Here is a 22,694-nt window from a genome sequence, read left to right as displayed (position 1 = left end):
AAAGAAACCCTAAGTTTTAATCACTTGTCCTACTAATATCCCATTGTGTGGGGGTCTTGGGTGTGTGGGTTTTGGCCCATCCAGGAGCCCCGGGCATGGCTGGAGCCCCAGGCCAAGAACTGCTGACCCTTTTCCTAACAACGGGCAGAGACCTGTGGCCCGGCCAGGGGACCGGCTGGAGCCGTCGGCAACCAGCCTCAGCCTTCAGAGGTTGGACTTGACAATGTTAGAGGTCTTTTCCATCTTGAATGGTTCTGTGATTCTGTAGCTTTCCCACCCTTAGGCTCTAAGAGTGTAAAAGCCCATGGTTTCCTTTTTGTTCGGGGTCCCTACACGGAGACAGCAGATTGCTCTGCGTTTTTTTGTTGTTTGGTTATTGAATCACGATTAAGTTATTTTAAGGATTTGGTGGCCTGAGCTTCTGCTATGGGAGAGCTGGTGTGACTGTGAGTGTGAGGGGCTGTGCAGCTGCCAAAGGGCCCCTGTCCCAGCTCAGGTGGTGCGAGTCCGACGGCCAGGGTGGCTCGCTCCTGGATGGTCGGACACGGAAGTTTCGCCAAGAGCAGCTGCGTGCTGAACCCTGCAGCAGGAGAAACCCGGATTCTCGCTACGAGCCGGGGCGGAGAGTAAGGGAACCGCCCACAGGCCATCACGAGCTCGGGGTGAAGAAACACCGGCAGAGGCAGCCCCGGGAGCAGCCCCCCCGTGCCCCGGGGCCGCGCCAGGGAGGGCGGGGCGGGCCCCGGGCCGGCTCCGCGACCCGCGTGTGAGCGCTCGCAGCGGCGGCGGTGACAATGGCGTTGGGCGGGGTGCGGGTGCTGGAACTCGCCGGGCTGGCGCCCGCGCCGCTCTGCGGGATGATCCTCGCCGACTTCGGGGCGCAGGTGGTGCGAGTCGACCGCCTGTCTCGGTCCGCCGGGGCGCACGGAGACGTGCAGGCCCGCGGGAAGCGCTCCTTGGCGGTCGACCTGAAGCGGCCGCAGGGCGCCGCGGCGCTGAGGCGGCTGTGCGGCCGGGCAGACGTGCTCATCGAGCCCTTCCGCCACGGTGAGGGGCCGCGGCCGCCGGGGAACCGCGCCGGGGCGGCGCTGCGGCCGCGGCAGCCTGGGCCGGGCGTGTGGAGCGAGCGGGTAGTTGGAGCCGCGGGGCCGCGGGGTGCCGTGCTGAGGAGCTCCCACCATTCTGTAGCCTCTGTGTTACTGACTGGGAAGTGGGAAGGGAACAGCTTTTGGAGGTGTATTTCCTGTGACTGGGGCGCGTGCAGTTTGGCAGATCTGTGCAGTGCAGCCGCCATGTGAAACCGCAGGGAAGGGCCGCCGAGAGCGCTCAGATAAGGGCCGGGCCGCCGGCCGGGCTCTGGACGAGCAGGAGGGTGTCCGGGACCAGGATTTGCACCGAGCTGGGGGCACCATCCTGTGTGGTGTGCAGACCTGCTGCTAAAGTGCAGCTCACGTTACCGTTGCGGTGCAGGTCAGAGTTGGAGCTTCCAGCTCCTCTGAGAACAGCAGATCTGACCTTATGGTTACGCATTTACAAAGCATGTATCCCAGGAAGATGAATATAAGAGCGTGTGCTAAATAGAGTAGTATGATTCTGTTATACACGGATATAAACTGCAGTCATCATCTTCAAACATCATATTTAATTTTAGGAAGTTGCTCTCCACAAAGTAATCACTTCCTGCCAGTCTAAAATCTACTTTATGAAAACCTTCCTTGTGTTTTTCCAAGTACTTTCCATTTTTAATATTAGGTTAAAAGTAAGACAAATTCTTAAAATACTCAAATACAGAATTTTTCAGATTTTCAAAACTGTATTTTAAAGAGAACTTTTGGTTCATTTTTTTAATCACACAATGCATATTTACTAATTTACTACATTTGGAGGTGCTTAACATCTGATTTTCAGTAGCAAAATTGATGCCGTTTTAAGATCAATGGACTTTTCAGATTGACCATTTTCCCTCCGTTTATAGGCCATACACAGACACTCACCTGATAGTTATGTCAGTATCCCCCAGTATTCCTTGAGGATGCTTTTCAGTTAGGAAAAATGCCATCAGGGTCAGGTTGGACAGGGCTCTGTGTACACAAATCTAGTTGAAGATGTCTCTGCTCCCAGCAGAGGGTTGGACTAAGTGATCTTTACAGATTCCTTCCAACCCAAGGCATTTTTGTGATCATGCTTCATTGAGGAGCTAGCTGAAATGTTTTGAGGATTTTACAGACAGTTTAGAAATAGGAGACTTTATCAGTTAGACATTGCACATCATGGGCCGATCATGTGTCGCAAGTAATTCTTTTCCTTTGGAAAATGGGTTTATTCTTGCCTTAAAATTGCTTGTTTTACTCCCCAGAAGCTGATGGGGGGGGGGAGGGGGAAGGAAGAAGTTAAATTCCACTTCTTTTTTGTAGCTGATCTCCTGGTTTTTCATTAGGAAGTTTTGTTTTCTTTGTTTTTATGGGCACTTGGTGGGTTTTTTACTGGGTTGGAAGTGCAGGCAATTTCGTAACTAGATACTAAGTTTTAAGGGCTTGTAAGTGAACTAGGCAAATCTGTGACCCATCATGGGACTAGTGGAAAACACTGGGAAGATGAGAGGGCCCAAGTGGCAGAACAGTTTCTTTCAAGACATGTGTGACCTTACGACAATGGCTTTGTGACACCAGAGGGGTTGTCACCCTGTTTGCACTTGTGCATTTGAAAATCATGGACTTGGCCAAATTTCACTGCTTGCTTCTTGACAGTAATCACTTGCCACTGCCCAGTAATTAATACAGTAGAAATGGATTTTCATGAAATTGGCAGTGTAGTAACAGTATGGATTAGTTTTGTGAAACAAGCTGGAGTAATAGATTCTGGGGTGGAACAGGTATTGAAATTACGTTATCCATTCCATTCCATAATGTGTGGCCTGTATACAGTATACAGTAGACAGTGCCAGTAAAGACCATAGGTAAAAGTCTGACCAAGCTGCACTGAACCAGTAAGAAAGTATAATTTATTTGCAATTCACATTTGTTCTCTTAAAACCACTGTTTTAGGACTGCAAAATTTTAGCCTCGATTTCTGTAAATCCATGCTGATTCAATTTATATGCCACTGATTCTAAAAGTTCCTGATTTCCTGCATTAAAGAAGAACACATTAACTTGTGTGTGGTTCCTGCAGATCATCTGTGAAATAGTGGCATGGTCCATTCACATCAGTGAGTTGAAACACACAGGAACACGAGGTACTGAGAAGTGGTGAGGAAAGTATATTCCAATGAAATATGGATTGAAATTCCAAGTGATTTTAATATGGAAAATATGGGAGTTTTCTCTTTCTCTTTTTTCCTTGTTTTACAAGCCTTTGGTAGCTTTCTCATCCAGTGGTGAGTGGTTTTCTGTCTTTTGGAGAAGTAAAACAGGAAAAGTGAAAAAAAAAAAGACCCCCTAAAGCCTAATTTCCACTTGGTTTATATTAAAAATTTATGTTGGTAATTGATAAAGTTCATGTTGTAATATGGATACTGAAGTAGAATGTGCTACTTCATGAAGTGCAATTGAGTTCTGCTGTTGTATAATCTTTAAGCCATGATGTTTTGAGTATTACTGAAATTAAATGTGAATTCCTTGTTTATGTCTTTTTAAGGTGTCATGGAAAGACTCGGGCTTGGCCCAGAGGTCCTTCTACAGGAGAATCCCAGACTCATCTATGCTAGACTTACTGGGTTTGGCCAGACAGGAAAATATGCCAAGTCTGCGGGTCATGACATCAATTACTTGGCTTTATCAGGTAGGCTGTAAGATTTCTTGTCAAATAAAGTTTATTTCCTCCCTTTGATCAAGACTCAAGAACTTATTGAAAGCGGATAGCTCAAAATTTATCTGAGGTGCATTCTGATGAACCAGCAGATCTGAAGTGCCTCTGTCAGTGAAATGGGGCTTTCTTTTCCCTGTGCTTTTCCCTGATGCTTTCAGTCAGCTCTGGCACTTGCTTAGCCCCTCTGCAAACGTCCTCACAAGTCAAAAACTGATCAGAAAAATCGAGGATGTTTTCTGCCAGGTTATTAAGGTGAAGCAGTTCATTGAGGGATCCAGCCAACCAGTCAGCACAAGGAAGGAGGAAACGTACTGGGCAGGCAGTTGCAGTTTGTTTTGCCAGCAGTAGCAAGCTATTAGCTGGATCAGAATGTCTTCCCAAGCTGTACAGTATTTTCCTTCCTTTGTAGTAGTCTATCTGAATAAAGTATCCAAATATTTATCTGAAGAGAGGACTGAATGTTTTCTTCAGAGCTCCTTTCCTAGAAAATCTGCATACATATAATCCTGAAGGGGCTGCAGATTATTTTATGTGCTTGTGAGCAGGTTCTTTTTGTGCAAAGAAAAGCTAGGCAGCACAAGACAATTGAGCTCTTGTGCTTTTCTGCTTGTAAATATGTCTCCACTGCTACCAGCTGAAAGGAAGTAGGCTTCAAATAAAGTGGAAATGCTACGTTTCATTAAGGTCTTGTGGAAACTATTCTGGTTTTAAGTGATACAATTTTACAAGTATGCAGTAGCAAACAGAAGCAAAATTGTGCACCTCTGGTGCTGCCCATCTATGCATGGCCCTACCTCCTGCTCTTCACCCTGTGGCTGTCACTGCTGCTTCTCTGAGCCTGTGAAGGAGGAGGGAAAGTGGCCCAAGACTTCATGGCTGCCCACTGGATAAAGTAGTTCTTTTGGTCCCAGGAAAAGGGATGGAGCAGCAGCAATGCGAACGTGGTGATCTGGTATCACCTACCAAGAGTCATAGTATTGTGGAATTAAATTTCTTCAGGAATGGATTCAGTCTTCCTCATGGAAAACTGTTAGAGAGTAGAAAAGATTAAAGAAAAGATGCCTCATTTGAAACACTTTCGACTTGATGTCAAGATGATTTCAAAGTATTAGGGTATTTTTATCTGTTTTTAGTGGAGGGAAAGAGTCAGTACAGAAACAGTATGGTCTATCCCTACTTTACTTTGTAGTACTTCCTGGTTTACAAATAGAGTGATTTCTTTCTCTGGAGCTGATCTAGTCAGTAGTGTTTTGGTTAGTGATATCTTTCTAAAATAATTTTGCTTGAATTTTCACAGATCAAATGAGGGGTTTTTTTCTGCCTATTAAAAGGAAATAGAACAAGGTGTTTGAGAAGTGTCATTCCTCAAAATTGAGATCTCATATTCTGAGTGTTTTCCTAATGAGCTTTGGCTTCCTTGAACTAAAAAATAATTTGTGTTAGGAACACCCAAGAAGTCAGTTTATTAATTTTCCAGTGCCTGTGACAACTTTTTAGACCGTTAAAAGGAAGGTTTTAGGCAGCAGCAGGGGTTTTACTCCTGCACTGCAGGATTTGGAAGCCTTTTATGCTGTGCACTCTGTTGCTTGCCCATAGGAAGTGCATTAGACCATTATTTAACTAGACAGTGCCTCAGAACCATGCAATTCTCAGGAAATTCTGGCTATGTATTCTGCAAGTCTCAGACCTCAGGCCACAGACATAGGAGAGGGATGATCTCACTGCAGTTTCTTACTTGCCCAAAGGGAATCGCTATGGGGCAACTACAAAGAGTAAGGTCACAGTAAGGAGGTTGTTTAGGATGGCAGAAAAATGCTAATGAATTCAGAGCTCTGACTGAAGTAAACTGGCTTAGCCTTTGCGCTAATTCCTTTCATTTCTGCATAATTGCTGGCATAAACATAGGTTCCCTGTGTTTACATTGCATGCAATCAGACATAACCTTCCTGTGCTAGTCGCCTGTTCTTATATGCAAACTTTCTTTTCCCAAAGGTAGTTGGAGAGGGAGGATAGGACTGAAGCACAGTTGTCAGTGTGAGATCTTTTTTGGTGATCATTAGTTCATTTGTTATGAGCACATAGGACTATACATCTGCATTTTTACTTCAAAATATTCAAAGGAGAACAGTTTATCAAAGTGGTCTTGAGACACATTCATAATACCTCTTATTGGTGAGATTCAATGCATACACAAAGTACCAATACAGAATTGCTGCACACAGGGTTGGATTTTTTAAATAAAATTTTGTCCCTAAATAGTAAAAATATCAGCATTTATCTGGGAGAGTTTTGTTCATCTCTTTAATTAACTATCTCTTCACTAATGTGATTTCATATATTTTTACTCTTTGTGAGTTAAAGAATGATCAAAGCAGAAACAGAAAATGTTAGAAGATTGCTTTATGCCTTACTTATTTGCATAGATGGAAAGGAACCAAACTTTAATTATACAAATGAATGTTTATAATTGGTTTGTTTTCTCTTTTGTCAGGTGTGCTGTCAAAGCTGGGTAGGAAGAATGAAAATCCTTATGCACCTGTAAACGTTCTGGCTGATTTTGCTGGTGGAGGTGTCATGTGTGCACTGGGCATTGTTATAGCCCTCTTTGAACGTTCCAGATCTGGCAGAGGGCAGGTCATTGATGCAAGTATGGTAAGCTTGTTCTCAAGGAACCTGAGGTTTCTTAGGCTTGCCTGAGTGTTCTCCTACTCTAAATCTGGGAAAGAGAGGAGATGGTAAGGTTTAAAATTGGGAATTTGGGAAAGGGAAAGTAAATGATCTCATAGAATGGCTGTTCCTTCACATGCAAGCAATTTTCACTAATCACTGCTGCCATAAGATCCTTATGACATGGAACACATACTGCAGCCTCTCCCCTCTCCCTAGTTTTGCCTGACTGCCTTCTTCGCAAAGTATTAGCTGTATATAGTTGAAGAATAAGTGTGGTGTATGGAGATAGGGTATATGATAAACAATTGGCTTACTGTGTAACAGCAAAAAAGACAATACTGTTGGAATAAAAATTGCATTAGCTTTATTCAAGATACATCTTCTTACAAATTTGTGATAGGTCATATCTTATTTAGAAGTACTGTTTCGTGGGATAGTTGCACTACCCATGGATCATTGCCAAGAAATCAACTTCAAACACTTTGTGAATGTGCTGTAAAATAAATGAAAGGCTAAATTACCTTAATAATGAATACTACGTATTTTTTCCACTCAAAGGCCACCCACTTACACACAAAGGAAAAATACATACATTTATCCTTGAAACTTATGTTAGCTGCATGTGTTGTTTCTCTTGTTCTCCCATTTTTCTGTTTAAATAATGTTGCAGTTAAAATTTGACCACCCTTTGAGGTATTGTACAGTGAAGACTAAGATTTGGCCTTAAATATAAATTGAAAAAAATTATATTGTTTCAAACAAATCGCTTTGTTGAATTTGTCTTGAAGAGAACAGAACAGCAAGAGATGTTGGGTTTCTTGACTTAAGTAAGTTTTTGACAAATTTACATGATGTTCTCAGAAGCAGTCCATGGCATTATTGTCTAGATGAAAATTTTATGGAAACAGTGCAAAACAGGGCTAATGTTTTTACTGCAACAAAATTTTTTAGTAGTTGATTGTCAAAATGAAAAACTTTACAAGTGGAGTTTGTTGGGTGGTGTTTTTTTTTGGTTTTTTGGGTTTTGTTTTTGTTTTGTTTTGGGGGTTTTTTTGGGTGGGTTTTTTGGTGGGGTTTTTTTGGGGGGTTTTTTTTTTGGTGTTTTGTTTTGGTTTTTTTTTTGTTTTGTTTTCTCCAATAAGCTGACTCATGGATGAGTGATTAGTCAATGTGTAGTAAATTTATGGATGATACACATATGTGAAGGACTACAAGTATGTTGGACTTGGATTAGAATTGAAAATGACCTTTCCAGATTTGAGCAATAACCTGAAAAAACTGGCTGCCATTCATGGACATTACTGCTCTGTAGTCCTCTTTAGGCAGAAACAATTTGCTGCACAAATACAGTAAGAGAAGAATTGGCTAAAGTACAATCCTGGGGGTTTGTAGTAGTCACAAGCTGAACATGAGTCAACAATATCATGCTGTTACAAAACACATACATACTGTATTAGGATGTATAAACAGGAAATAGAGCCAGCAAAGTTTCTGAAGCAATTATTCTAACCTATTCAATGTTTATGAAGTCTCAGGAAAATAATGTTTCAGATGCTGACCATTGTCTTTCAAAGTTGATAATTTGAGGAAGTCCAAGTAGCACAACAAAAATTATGACTCTAAAAGCATGACCTAAAAGCAGAGTTGAAGGAGATTGTACATTTGTGAAAGAAAAACTATGGAGAATTGTGACAAGTCTTCAAATATGGGAAAATATACTTCTCATACTTTCTCATAGTGGTATTGCCAAATATTTCTTACTATTCTTCAGAGAATTAAAAGAATTTGTTAGAAGAAAAATCAGTGAAATCTGCTAATGTTCTAATGAAATTTGTACCTCATTTGGAGTGGAATGTGTTGTGGGGTTTCTTTAAGCCCTTAAAAATTGTTTCTTCCAATTTTTTTTTGTCTCATCATAATTGTGGAATTTCAGTTCCCTGCTGATGTGCCTGGTGACTGTGAAATTGATGGAATATTGTCCAGTATCACAGGATGTACTTTACCTGGAATTTGGTCATATTCCTTATTTCTTGAATAGACTTTCAGTGACACAGTCAATGAAAATCATACATGCATCATCAGCAATAAAGACTGAAGTAAATTGACTGGTGGATGAGCCTGTTTTTACACCTAAGTTGTTGTTGTTGTTGTTGTTGTTGTTGTTGTTGTTGTTGTTGTTGTTGTTGTTGTGGAAGAAAATACTTTAAAAATCTTGAACACTGCAGCATTTCAGCTGTTTTGTTTTAACACTATTTTTGGTTAAGAGACCCTTTGCTTAAGCTGTTGTACAATCTAGGTAGTGTGAATATGTTAATGACTCAGACACGTGGTAAAATTTTCTACATTAGAAAGTGCAGTGTGCAAAAAGTTGACAGTGAGTCCTGCATTTCGTCTGTCTTAGAAGAATTAAGTGCCTGGCCTGAACTGATTCCTGGTGGTTGCTGTCTCTTGTCATTGACTGTAGGGATGACATGGCTATCTTTCAGGAAGCCAGATACTTGCCACGTGGAGTGGACACTGTGATGTGACACAGCAGGCACAATTGGACCTCTGAATTCTTGCACCACACTGGAACAGAGGCATGTGAGTCAGGGCCACAGTTTGGTTTCACTAGTTTCACCCACAGAACCTTCTGCTGTTGGGAGGCATCTGACTGAGCATAACTCACTCTTTGTGAAAAGACAGCCACAGGGAAGCATGCCGGTAGTGATCACTTGCATAACGGTCTCATGGCTGGAGCATTTAGCAGTCTACCAGAAGACGGAGGTTCCAAGTTTTCCTCAGCCTGGAGGTACTCAAAACCAAAACTCCCACATCCTAGAAGCCTTCATCAGTCACGAGGATAATTTAGGTTGATGTGGATTCATTCCCAGTTTTGTTGAGCTGTTTTCAGTCTGTGGAAAGAACAGAAGGCTTGCAGAGCAGACATTGGGGTCACCCAGGTCACCCATTGGGGTGATGCCTCTGGATTCTTGTGCCTGCTTCAGAGACTGCAGATATTCATAACATAAGGGAGACATGAAACACATAACTTAGTATGATCATTCTGCAATTAGACTTAAGTGGAGTCTCTCCATGTTATCCCTTTCATGTTGTAAAAGAAGGTGACCACATTAGTGAGTGTGTGGTGGTATTTTTACATGGCTTTGGAGGTCTGGTGCAGATGCTAGGACACTTTTTACTTGCCTCTGAATTGCAGTAGGCCTTAGGCAGAGCCTGGCCGTCCAACTGCCCCGACAGGGATATTTCTGAAGTCCCTATGCCAGTCAAAAACAGATGTGCTGTTTTATTGTAAGTGTTGCCAGGGTAAGTAGCACATAGGTATTGTACAAGTGCTGACTAAGAGTTTTGTCAGCACCAAAATCTGGTTTTCAGTTAGGACTTATTCTAATATTTTCCCTGATTTTTATTATCCTTACTTTCAGTGCTTTTTGTGTAATACTACTTTCTGTAAATATGAGCAGTGCAAGATCAGATATCAGTAAAACAAACTTTATTTTGTTATCCTTGCAATAATTTTGCACATAGGTAGATGAAGGTAATGCAGTATTTCCTCATGTGAAAGTTCTTTAATTGACTTTAACATGTGACAGTGTGGATAGAAGTATTCCTGTTCTTGAAGCATTACTAGAGAAGAGCCTAAGTAACACACATTAAATGAGGAAGCCCTCTTGACACATACTTCAGCAATTTGCATGTTTTAAAATTTGCATAGAAAGGTATAAATAAATAGATCTTTCTACATGAAAATGGCAGTCTTCCTATTGTCTGTATATTTAAAGGAGACAAAAATTTGGAATTTATGGGACTGGTAGAGGTATCTTGATTTCCAAGGGTTTAGAAGTGTTGATACCTGTCAGATGCTTAATGTTGTATAGAGCCATCACTTGAAATTACTCACTCATTGGGAACATCTAATGACTCTAAACTTGCTAAATGAGGAAACTTTGTGCATTGAAAGTGTGTTGCCCATCCGAAGCTGCCTTACTACATTTATGCTCTTTCTTATTCTCTAATTCTGGATGATTTCACGTATGCAGTGTAAGCAGTAATTGAAAATTTTAAGAAATGAAACTGCTTACTAGAGATTCTGTCATTAAAAATCTTAGCAAAGGGCAGAACTGGTAGTAGCTTTTTGTTTTTTATAGAGTTTAGGTAACATGCCAACTAATTTACTGGAGTTTTTTCTTCTTTTTTTTCTGTAAATCTTCAAGGTAGAAGGAGTGGCATACCTAAGTTCTTTCCTGTGGAAATCACAAAAATTGGGACTTTGGAGCCAGCCTCGAGGTGAAAACCTGCTAGATAGCGGTGCACCTTTTTATGAAATCTACAGGACCTCTGATGGAAAATTCATGGCTGTTGGTGCCATTGAGCCTGTATTTTATAACCAGTTAATAAAAGGTGAGTAGGTTGGAGCAAGTGTTTCATAACAGCAAAGCATGAATGAGTGAATTCTTTAACAGTTGTTTTTGATTCATGATGGATGGTTCACAGAATCACCTGGTGGAAGAGACCTTTAAGATCATTGAGTCCAACACATGCCCTAACACCTCAAGTAAACCATGGCACTGAGTGACACATCCAGTCTTTCTTTAAACATATCCAGGGGTGGTGACTCCAGCATCCCCTGAGTAGATGATTCCAGTACTTTATGACCCTTTCTGTAAAAAACTTCTTCCTAAAAAATGGGAAATGTGATTTCTTTGTAAAAAGCCAAGCACTTCTGGAAGCTAGTTGGGTACTTGTGTAACAGTTTAATTGACTTAAAGCCATTAATTTATTTCCTTTTCACCCTCAGCAGCTACATTTAGATTGCAAGTTTTCTTGTGGAGTTACTGTAGTGGTAGTCTGTGATGTGACTGAAGCACTAAACAGCTTTTTCTGGAAATAACTTTTTTCAAATGGTTGTGAATATACTTTAAAAAAACCTAATTCTTTGGAATTGCAAATAGAATTTCAAGCAATTTCTATTATTTGTACTATAATTAAAAATAAAACCTATTTAAATTGTTTCAGAAAGGAAAATTCACTGGAAATAGTTCATAGAATTTCTTGATAGAAAAAAAATTTTGTGGAAGAAAATTCTGCTTGAATATTTCATTTCCACCACACAATTTCAGGCTGCTTTTAGTGTCTGGCTGCGGATATAATATTTATATTTGACTAAGACTCTTTAAATATGACCATAAATCATGATTTATCTGTTCAAGAAATTAGAATGGGTTATGCAAAATATTTAACTATGAAATGAAGATAGATTTTCAGATGGATCTTTACTTCTGAACTCGTGTGCTTCAACCCTTTTTATCACATGGACTCTTAGCTTCGTATTGGTTATTCAATTTTTTTTTTTCTGTTGTGCTTCTCTGGTACATTGCCATACATTCCATATAGAATTTATGAAAATATAAAAAATTAATGGAAGAATTTAGTATTTATTCTTTTTTCATTGCACAGAATATCAAGACTATAATAAGTTCTCAATTTAATTTTAGTTTTGGTTAATGAGTTCAAGGAGTGTCAGCGAAGGATTCCTAAAGTGGATATACCCACTGTGCTGTGAACCACATATTTCCATGCACTGCTCACAGTCTTCGCTTAGTGGGCGTGTTAGGGGAGTAGTTCCTTATTCTTGCCCCATCTCTTTCCCACTGATTATTCCTTGAATTGTAGCATTCCTTGAATTGTATCCATGCTACAATTTGTACTGATTTTGCCTGGGATAGAGTTGAACTTCTTTACAGTAGCTTGCATGGGGCTGTGATTTGGGTTTGTGCTGGAAGCCGTGCTGTTCCACAGGGATGTTTCAGTTACTGGTAAGCGGTGACTTGCACAACACTGAGGACTTTTCTCCTGCTCACCCCACTGCACCAGTGAGAGGGCTGAGGGTGCACAAGAAATGGGAAGGGATCATAGCCGGGACAGCTGACCACAGGGACATTCTGTACCACAGGACATGGTGCTCAGCAGTGAAACTGGAAGGGAAATTGGTGGGTGGTCACTGCTCAGGGACAAGCTGGGCATCGGGCGGTTGAGGGTAAGCAGCTGTTTTCATCTGCAGCTCTTGTCTTTCTTGCATTATGGAGTTGTAAGGTGCGGTATGCCTTTGGTGAGCAGGATCCCCAAGAGAGAGCTTGTTCTTTCAAAGCTTTGGCTTTGTTCTCTTGCAGCCTGTGGTGCTCCCAAAGTTCTTGCACAGCTGTAGCTGTGAATGGCTGCTTCTCTTGTAGCTTAAAAAAGTCCATGCAATTGTGTGGAATATCTAAAGTGGTACATGCTGCTACGTGAAATACATGAGGAAGACTCCTGGAGTGACTCAGGGACACATCCAGCATTATTTTGGACAGATCAGATGTCAAGTTTGGAAATGCCATGTTCTTAGCTGAAGAGAATGGTGCTTTTTGTCTCTTATTGTCCTGAGAATAACTTGTTTGTGAACTCAATTTGTAAGCAACTTGATCTTGAAAAAGAAAGTGTAGTTGATCATTTGACATTGATTATTTGCAGTTCTTTGAAATTTTTTTCTCATCCAATCCACTGAGATTTTCTGGCTTGCATAGGAGTTGGAGAACGAAAGTAAATGTAAAACTGCATGAAGGCAAAATGCAAGCCCTTGCCCTGGGAGTTAGGTGGAATTCCAATAAATATCTTCAGGGAGAATGCTTGTATTAAATACAAAGCAAATAAGAAAAAAAAATGAGGCTGCGTACTCAACTACCCATATGTTTGGCTTAAGTGATCAAACACTGGCCTGCAGTATTCATGGCCTACAGTATTTTGTTCTTTGGAGACTAAATTGAATCACACTTAAGGACTGGAATAGAATCTGCACTTGTTCAAAAAGCATCAAAATTCTGCAATGGGGTGTGGTTCTGTTAGTGACTTTTTCTCTGTGGATTGTTTCTGGACAGTCCTGCCCTTCTTTGATTGGTCATTGTTATGGCGAAAGATAGGGGCTTTTCTCTCTGAGCCAGGTTGTCTAGACATAAGCCTCTGATGGATGAAACCAGTGGCCAGGTGATATAACGTGGTCACTGATGGTCTCTGTCTTCTTTAGATAGCTCTTTACTGAGGAAAATGCTAAAATTCTGCTTTTCCTTTAGTTGTTTCTCAGAAATTGAGATCTTGAAGTTAGAGAAACAACTGTGAATTCTTGTGCCTATGTTGGGGCACCCACACTGGGCAACTTCATGTTCACGTTTGAAAGTATTCCTTATGCTTACAGTGGAGAGAAGTTGCTTGATTTTAACAGCTGAGATTTCAAAAATAGTTATTCCAGCAATAAAGAACTGGTCTATATCCACTTGTAAGTAAACAGCAACTGCAATCATTGTTGCACATGTTTCAGTCTGTTTCTGCCATATTTTAAAAATCCAACATATATGCTGAATCTGAGGAAATTTTGCTTTTTCCCTTTCATTGTATCACTATCTTTGCTTGTTTACACTCAGTGAGTTTCCTTTGTTTATTTTGTAAAAGTGAGTTGTTTAAAGTAAATGACCAAACTCAAGATTTTCTCACAGTATAGAATTTAAAGTAACTGGTCTTTTTGTTACTGCAGTTGAGGTGCTGTCTTAGTTTGAAAGACAGGTTTGGAGGCAGGAGCCTTTCTTTGAATGGAGAATGTAAATAAGCCCCCTCCCTCCGAATGATTATCATTTTGAAATTAAGGGGGCTCTCAGGGAAGGATATGAGGATAGGAATAACAGTTCCTAACTAGTATATGTAACAAGGCAAACAACAATAACTGTGGCATCAACAACAAAACAGAACCAGGAACCTCATGAGAGCCTTCTCGGCCGAGTCAGGAGGGGATGGAGGAGAGGCTTTGCCTCACAAAACCCCGGGGCAGTCTGATCCCGGTGCCCCTGCAGGACTCTGAGGAGCACCAACCTGGAACGGCAGGAATGAGCAGGAATCCCGGGCTGGTGGATGGGATGTATCAGAAGCTCCACAGTGTTAGCTGGAACTGCAGGGGGGATGTCCCAGCAGGGCAGGGGATGCGGGGTTACAGCACAGCAAAGTCCCAGAGCAGCGCCAGAGAAGCGGCAGGAGCGGGACAGCGGCTCCCGCAGGGCAGGAAAAGGCGAGCTCAGAATTCCTGGTCGCATGAGCAGATGCTGGTAGGTCCCTTAAGATAGGCTCCAGTGAGGATAGTGAATTCTCTCCACAGTAAGCAACAGCCGGACTCTACTCCTTCTGGTGCGAGAGAGCGCAGCTGGCCCCAGCCCTGTCCTTTAGCTGCCCCCAAAACTCGGCTGTCTTTCCCCTCCGAGTGAAAACTCCCAGAGACAACAGAAGTGTAGACAGATGCTACTCTCCTCTTCTTTGGCCACTTCTTTATTTTTCTTAAGTACCCATGATCTGTTCAGATCTTCACATATTTGTTCTTTTCAATACTTAGGGTTTTGGTCTTTCTGAAGCAATAGTGCACTAAATTAGAACAGCAGAACCTTCTTGTGACTTAAGAGATTATTTTCTTTCTGAGATACCTATTGCATAAATTAATTTCAGAATTTAAGCCTTTGAATATTATAAGGAAGAGAAAGGTGCCTGTGAGAATTGTATTGCTCTTTTACAAACCTGAGGATCTTTGACTTGGGCTGAGTCATCTGTTCCAGGCGTTAACTCCCCCTTTGAAGTGGGTTTAAAATGGTATGTTCCAGTTACAATTTCCATAATTTAATTTCATAGCTTTTCTCCATATTTCTGGTCAGTTCTTCTGGTGAAAAATCTGGTGCTGTTCCAGATAAAATATATTCAAAAACCACGTGATGTCTCTCTGTCCATATTCAGTGGGCTAGATTAGGTTTGCCACTCCCACAGAATGAGAGTACAAGGATATGGCTGTTGCAGATGTCAGTTGGAGATTTAAAGACGGCAGAATTGAGAAAGGGGTGTGATTTCTAAACCATTTGTCTCTGCTCACAGAATTCTGCTTAGCCAAAGCAGAACTGATTTCCTTTTGGTTTTGGTTCACTTCAGTGTTTCCCTGCAGAGTTCCTCCAGGAACCCAGTACTGGACCCAAGTGCAGTTAATGGCATGGTGAGGAAAGTTCTTAAGGAGGCTGCAGAAGGAAACTAAATTTAAGAAAATAGAGCATATTAGTTTGAGAGGATTGATGGCTTTGTAGATTATGCTCCGCAGGGACAATTAAGTTTAGGCCTACCAGAAAATTATTAATTAAATAAATTTTTAAAAGGCTTTATGAGAAACTGAAGTTATGTAAATTAGATGCAGTAGTGATGTATTTTGGGCTCACTATTGACTATTTGCTATTAACAAACAAGCTGTAGTCCTTTTGTGGGTATTAATTTTATTATTACAAAAATCAGACAATAGCTAAAATGCCTTGGCATCTTACGAAAAATCTGATTGAAAAAACATTTTCTACTAATTCTAAGCCTTAATCTTTCGACAGAAAAAGACAGAATGTCTTTCAGCTGACCCGTGAATTGCTTCTGCAGGTTTGTTCTGGTTTTGAGCAATAGGTGCTTAGTCTTGCTGCAGCCAGGCTACAGGGGGTGTAAAGAACACTGCTGCTGTGGAGCAGGTTTGAGAAAAGGTTTGATTCTGAGTTACATGGTGTAAAGTCAGTTAAACAAGGTTGTGTAATGCCTGGATCTTCTTGGGGGAATTCCCAGGGTTCTGCCTTGGAGGAATGGACCAAAGCGTCTTCCCTACCTAAGCTGAAAGAGAGGATCTCCCCCGTGGTACTTTGCACACTGTGGTCTGCCGCAGTCTCTCCTCTCCCACTGTCCCTGGTTCTCTGGTTTCTCCTTTCCCTGTTTCCCTGTTGGGGGTGGCATCCCGGGTGGCCAGCCCCATTTTCCCTATAGGTCACTGCCTTTGCCTTGCCCCTTGTAGTGCCCCTGTGCCCTCGGGTCATTGGCCACTGACCCCACACTTAAGCCTGTGCACAGCGCATGGCCTGGTATCCGTCCCTGATCCCCTTCAGCGCCTGAAATAAACCTCGCTGGAGCTTATCATACAAAGGCCCTTCTTGCCGCTTTTTGCTGAGCTTAGCCATGGCATGTGTGGATGTGTGAGCTTGATTGCTTTGCCTGAATCCTCCCCCAAGCGGCTTTTTCACAGGAGATGCTTATTGGGATATAGGTAGCAGCTCCACCACCTAGAAAGGACGCTGCTACACAAGGTGAACTGGCTACACTGATGGAACTTTACACTTAAACTGATGTGTCAGTGGAAAGCACTGACAGTCACTGAAGTCCTCAACTTTAGTTCCTACTCCATAGTACTCCTTTCATACTACTTCAGTAGTCCTACATTGTATTGTTTCAGTTTTAAAAAGGAAGGAAAAATTTAGGAAGTGGTAAAAAAAATAGTTTACATCGTTATGAAGGATTTCCATGGGACTCTCTGTTTTGTGATTGTGAAGTATTGTGTACTGTATTAAAAATCTGCTGATACCCTGAATGCAGTACCACGCTGTTATTGAGACATGCAACATGGACAAACAGTTTCCTGATTATGTATAAGTGATGTTATACATCACTTATGCATAATGTTATGTTTTATTTTTACTTACTTATTATGGTAAGCCTTAAACATTGTACAAATACTGTAGAGGGCCAGGCTCTTGCTGCATCAAAGCATTTGCAACTGTGGTAATTAAGTATGTCCACTTGTAGCTATGGATGCATTTGCAATGAGGCCTGGTAGTACTGTGGGCCTGATCAACTGTCACTTTCTAAATATTCTTAAGTTTCAGAAATGTTGAGCAGAGAAAAAACTTTACATAGTTAGTTTAATGAAAATTCCCTACTCTCTTGGAATATTCTGAAATTCAATTTCCTCTCACAGTGAAAACAAATTTTATTTAGTCAGAAAAAGCACAATGGCCTTCACCTTGGCAGCTGTTGTTTGGGTCAAAATTAAGGTTTCCCATACTAGATGATTTTATTCAGTCATGTTATGACAACTTAATTCCAAAATTACTCTGGTATGACCATACGTTTTTGAAAAGAAAATTAGCAAGTTAAACCAAGAAAATCCTGAACAAAACTCTGCCTTTAAAATAGTATGACTGAAATAATATAAAAATCTTTCAACTTCTGACATGCCAAAACAGCTTCACTGATTTATCTAATGAATTTTGCTGGCTTTTTTCTCTTGAAATCGTGCCTTATTTTGCTAGTGTTTGTCTAAGACATTCTGTAGAAACAGAGATTTCAGTTTGCTGCATCAGTAAACCATGTGGGGATATATGTCAATAAACCTATAGCATTTGACAAAGATTTAAAGCTACGCCATTATAGGGAGACAATTTTTCATTTTTCAAAAATAATTTCAAAGCTGTACTACGAGTAGGTTGACTGGGCTTTTCCATACAAAAAATCCTAGATGAAAATTCCATGAAAAATCTTGGAACTAAGTTGTGATTGCTTTATAAGATATACTGTGTAAAAGATACTTTGCTTTTGAATACATTGAGTGAAGTCTGTAGTCCTGTGGTATCCCGGACAATTCTGTGCCATGTAATAGTTTCCTTGTTGAGTCAGTCACTCCTGCTCTGATACTACTCATCTGCACCACAAATGGTGAGCACAAGCTGGAAAATGAAAAGTTGTAGTGCTTAAATGCTCTCAGTTCATCCTGTTTAAAGTTGAAATCTTGAGTGGTAAGCAGAAAATGAGCATGTAATACTAAATTCCAGGTTCTGCATATTGTTCCAGTTTGTCAGAGTATGTGCAGTGAGGCTCAGCCAACTTCCCATCTGCCACAATCATCAAAAATAATGGTGTAATGGGATAATGATAGAGCTCTGCTCATGTTGGACTGGTTGCTAGAAACCAAACCATAGTTAATAAGGAAATGAGTACTGTGAAACTAAGTTTCCACTTGACAAGTTTTCGTGCTTTGAGACAGAAGCTTAGGTAGTGAGTATTTACTTTCCTTTTGTGGAAGGTAGATTTGTCTCACCACATAGTTCATAAGTAAACTATACTGCACCATTTCTCTTGTGAAAGACTTTGAAAATCAATAATCAAATTAATTTCGAAAATACTGCTAGCTTTTATTTGATCATGATGTTCAACTGGTGTGAGTTATCTTTAGCTGATCTCATTTTTAGGATGACGAATGGTTATGGACACAAGAGTGTAAGTTGAGTGATTTAAGATGCACATGGCTTGATAAAACTGTAAGGACTGATCATTTGTAGTATCATTTATTCTGGTATCCACAGGCATTTCTAATAAGATGTGAAAATACTTATTTTGTCTTTTGACTGTGATGAATTTCTTCTGAGAGTGAACAACTGGATGGCTGTGTTTCTGAGTCTGGAGACCGGCAATTTCTGTGTGTTTTCCTTTGAAGTATCAAAGTACAATTTCAAAGCATCTATCTATTTTCAAAACTATGTTCAATAATGTTGTGATAAACAGTGAAATTCTTAAATACTGCGTTAAACTGGGGGGTTACTGTGGGCCCCAAGAAGTGCATATTGTACAGATTATGAATGGAGAGAAAGAACTTAAGGAGCAGAAGAAAAGGCATTATCTCCCTTTTTTCTCCCTTCTGTGTTTCAGCAGCACTATAACTACCCCACCCAGTTGTAAGGAAGCCATAGAAACACAAGATATTTTAGGTGTTTTCTGCCTATCTACAGCTAAAGACAAGAGGAGGTCTGCCTAAATTCTGCCTGCAAACAGCCCTCTGTTACCCAAGCCTGTAACAATTGTTAGTCTAATTATCAATCTGATACCAGATAACCAAAGATAAAGAAAAGAATGCTCAAAATTCAAATTTTCAGAGCTCTACATTTTCTTTGCCTTTTACAGGGAGCTGCTGTTTTCTAAGAAGCTCATTTTTTTGTTACTTGTGAAGCATTATGATGATAGTTGTTTTCTAGTCTTTCTGATTTCTCAGATTAACTTATTCTGTATCCCTGCTTTTTCCGATTTTTTTCCTGCTATGTTCATGCTCCTGAATTTCAAAATGGGACTGTTAGAACAGCCTTCAGTATATCACTTCTGATTTCTATTTGGTATCATATACTCTGCTTATATCTCTGTATGATTTCATTTTGAAAGTGTAGTTCAATTGCCTTTTCTCTTTCTTGTTTTTACCTCCTTTTTGAGATAATCTCTACAAGAAATGATAAAAATTCTTGCATCTCCTTGAAGTAGCAGAATGAAAGAGCAGAGACTGCAGAGGGCAGAATCCATGAGAACAGAAACAGATACTGGAAACTGGCAGCACAGAACAGATGTAAGCTCCCCAGTGAGAAAGGAGGCAATGCTTAGTTCGGGGATAGGTCTACAGGAAAGTGTCATTACAAGGCCTGTGTACCTGTGCTTTACTCTGGTGTCTCAGAAGGGACATGTTCAGTTCATACCTGGGTAGTCCCTGCAACTGAGATAGAAAGCAAGGTTATTGAGCAGTTAGTGACTGAAAGGGCTGTGGGAATTGGAACCTGGGAACTGTGTTGGAGCAGAGGGAGCAGGAGATACTGCTGGAGCCTCTTTGGACAGTGGAGTGAAGAAACAGGTCAGTCATCCTGCAGGCACCTGCTGCTGAGCTGCCACAGTGCAGATTGAACTGGGCACATCTGTCCACACTGTCTTCTCATCTGTGACCTAGAAATAACCCCATCATGTTGAACTTCAAACATGGTAGCCTGCTGTATGTCCAGCTCTGGCAGATGCGCTGGCTCCTGAGAGGTGTGTTGCTGTAGTCCAGGACTCATTCAGCAGATTTCTGTTGTTACTGCCAGGTAGAGAACATGATACCTATTAAACAAGCTTTTCTCAGGACTTCGTTACCTACCTTGAGGCAGCTGCTGCTTCTGTGAAGTGTTCATACAAATGAGTGTTCCATTATTAGGTACGTACTTAAAAGGCTGTAGTTGATGTGGTTTAGTCTAATTGCAAGTATCATAGAACATTTCATTCCTCTGGTCCGTGCCCTGCACAGATACCCAAATAAAGTTCAAAGTGACTTTAGTATTGCCTGCAAAATGCTGTCTTCTTGAGGAATATACTTAGTTGTGGGAAGCACTTAGTAAATTAGTAAGCCATACTATACTTAAACTTTGCTTTTCTCCTTTCAGGTCTTGGGCTAAATTTAGATGAACTCCCCGCTCAGATGAGTTTGTCTGACTGGCCTGAAATGAAGAAAAAATTTGCATCTATATTTGCACAGAAGACACAGGCTGAGTGGTGCAGCATATTTGATAGCACTGATGCCTGTGTGATCCCTGTTTTATCCTTCGATGATGCTGCCTCACATCCGCATAACAAAGAAAGAAGTTCTTTTATCAAAAATGATCAGGGAGAGATGAGTCCTAGACCTGCTCCTGTTCTATCAAGGACTCCTGCTGTTCCATCATGTAAAAGAGATCCTTTTATAGGAGAGCACACAGAAGAGATACTTCTAGAATATGGGTTTACTAAGCAAGAGATTGCTAAACTTTACTCTGATAAAGCAATAGAATTCAAGAACCTAAAAGCTAATTTATAATCTCTGACTATGCATATCAGATAAATTTCAGGCTGATACTGTAAGTTTTTATGCATTTAAATTGAACTATATGACAAATAAATGTTTGCATAATATTGCTTTTAAATAATTTATATTTTTAAAAATTACTGATATTTTAAATTTAATTTGAAAACTTGTGTACCTGGATGATCTGTTTCCTAGAATGATACTATAACTGTGTTCTGAAGACCTGCACAGTTTACTTGGTAATCACCTCAGAATGTTTGTTTAAATATAGTATCATTTGGTCAGATAATTTTAATTCTTATTATTTAATTCTTGCTTACACCATTAATGTGTAACACATGTTGTAATTACCTGAAAGCAATTCTTATAATAAAATATAACTATATTCTTCTTAAATGAGTGATTGTGTTTATTCATGAATTAGGGCTTTTTAAAATCTATTTTTTCATATTAATTAATTTGGTTTATCATCCTGAACCTATGGTCTAACTAATGCTATTCTCTTACGTGCTGCTGCAGAGCTATTATCTCAAAGTTAATCTGTTTAACAGCCTGACTACATTTGCTCAGTGTAGTCTCCTGATATTGCATTTGGAATATCATCTTGGCTAGAAACTAAATTCAGAATTAAATTTTTTTATTTTTAAAATATCTGCCAACTAATAATCCTTTCCTCTCCTTATGGAAAAATGGTAGGCACCTTTGCTGCACAGGTTGTAAACCATGGTTATTCCATGTTGGTTTTCATTTCCTTCAAACTTAAACTGTCATTTGAAACCATCTCTTTTCAAAGCAAAAGAAAAGCTGCTTTTAAAAAATAATTAGTTACATGGCAATAATTAGTATTGTCTAGTCCAATGTGTGAGGAATTATGGGTGTTTTGATAATTTTGTCTGTGTTTTGCTGAAGATTGGTTTGTTGGTTCCAAAGGCTTCCAAGCTCATTTTATATGTGTTGTGGCAAAAATGTCAACATTATAACCATAAATAAACCTTTTACATTCTACTACATAAACTCCAGCCTGGAAGCAAGAATTATCTAATATGTCCTGGCAAGTTGTCTAAATCATCAGTTACTGAACATTATACACTGTTGCCATAGGACTTGACAAGTTTATTATTCCCAAATATATCTGATCGTGTTGGAGAAAAATCAGCCTTGTCAGTTTTGATGTCCATTATGGATAAGTTTTGAAACCAAAATTACTGATACCAATTTGAAACCTCGTGTTGCTTCAGGATAAGGTTGGATCAGCTGCTTCACTCAGGTGGCTAACCTGAAAGATACAGCTTGAGTAAGGTCATAACAGGTTTCTTCTAAGGCCTTTCCCTGGCAAGTAAGGCTTTTTAAAAAATTCCCCTCAAAGTAACTCTGATATTCTTTTTTTTTTTTTTCAGAAATCAGGAAATAATTAGTTCTTTTGAGGGCATTATGCAGCACATATAAAAAAGTAGCCATCAGTTGCTGCTTAACAGATTTCTGTCAAGCTTTGTATCTGCCTCTAAGAAGGGCAGTGGGATAGGTTCACTTACTCATTGGTATGAAGTGCATTGAAATCCTTTTCTGGATAGATACAGATTTTTCTTCCCAGGTTAGTCAGCACAGAATGGTCTGATGCTCATGTTTGCTGAATGGAAAGATGAGGACTAGGTTCCTGGTGTCACTGCCGTCTTACAGCGAGATCTTAAAACAAGAGGAACAGCTTTGTGTCAGGCTAATCCTGTGCCCACACCATGTGATGTATG

The 22,694-nt window shown here is 40.3% G+C and overlaps 1 protein-coding gene across 1 annotated transcript; it reads left to right on the top strand.

The window, feature by feature from the left end:
• Positions 1-786: 786 nt before the first annotated feature.
• Positions 787-21,345, top strand: AMACR (alpha-methylacyl-CoA racemase). The gene is made up of 5 exons (XM_066182337.1): positions 787-1,047; positions 3,636-3,779; positions 6,298-6,458; positions 10,691-10,877; positions 20,552-21,345. Exons 1-5 carry the CDS (start codon positions 795-797, stop codon positions 20,959-20,961), a joined length of 1,155 nt encoding a protein of 384 aa, XP_066038434.1. The 5' UTR covers positions 787-794; the 3' UTR covers positions 20,962-21,345.
• The last annotated feature ends 1,349 nt before the right edge of the window (positions 21,346-22,694 follow it).

Source organism: Chamaea fasciata, unplaced genomic scaffold (genome assembly GCF_029207755.1).
Source record: "Chamaea fasciata isolate MVZ Bird 193981 ecotype frontalis unplaced genomic scaffold, bChaFas1.0.hap1 SCAF_4, whole genome shotgun sequence".
Lineage (NCBI taxonomy): Eukaryota > Metazoa > Chordata > Aves > Passeriformes > Sylviidae > Chamaea > Chamaea fasciata.
This window is presented reverse-complemented; position numbering and strand designations above follow the sequence as displayed.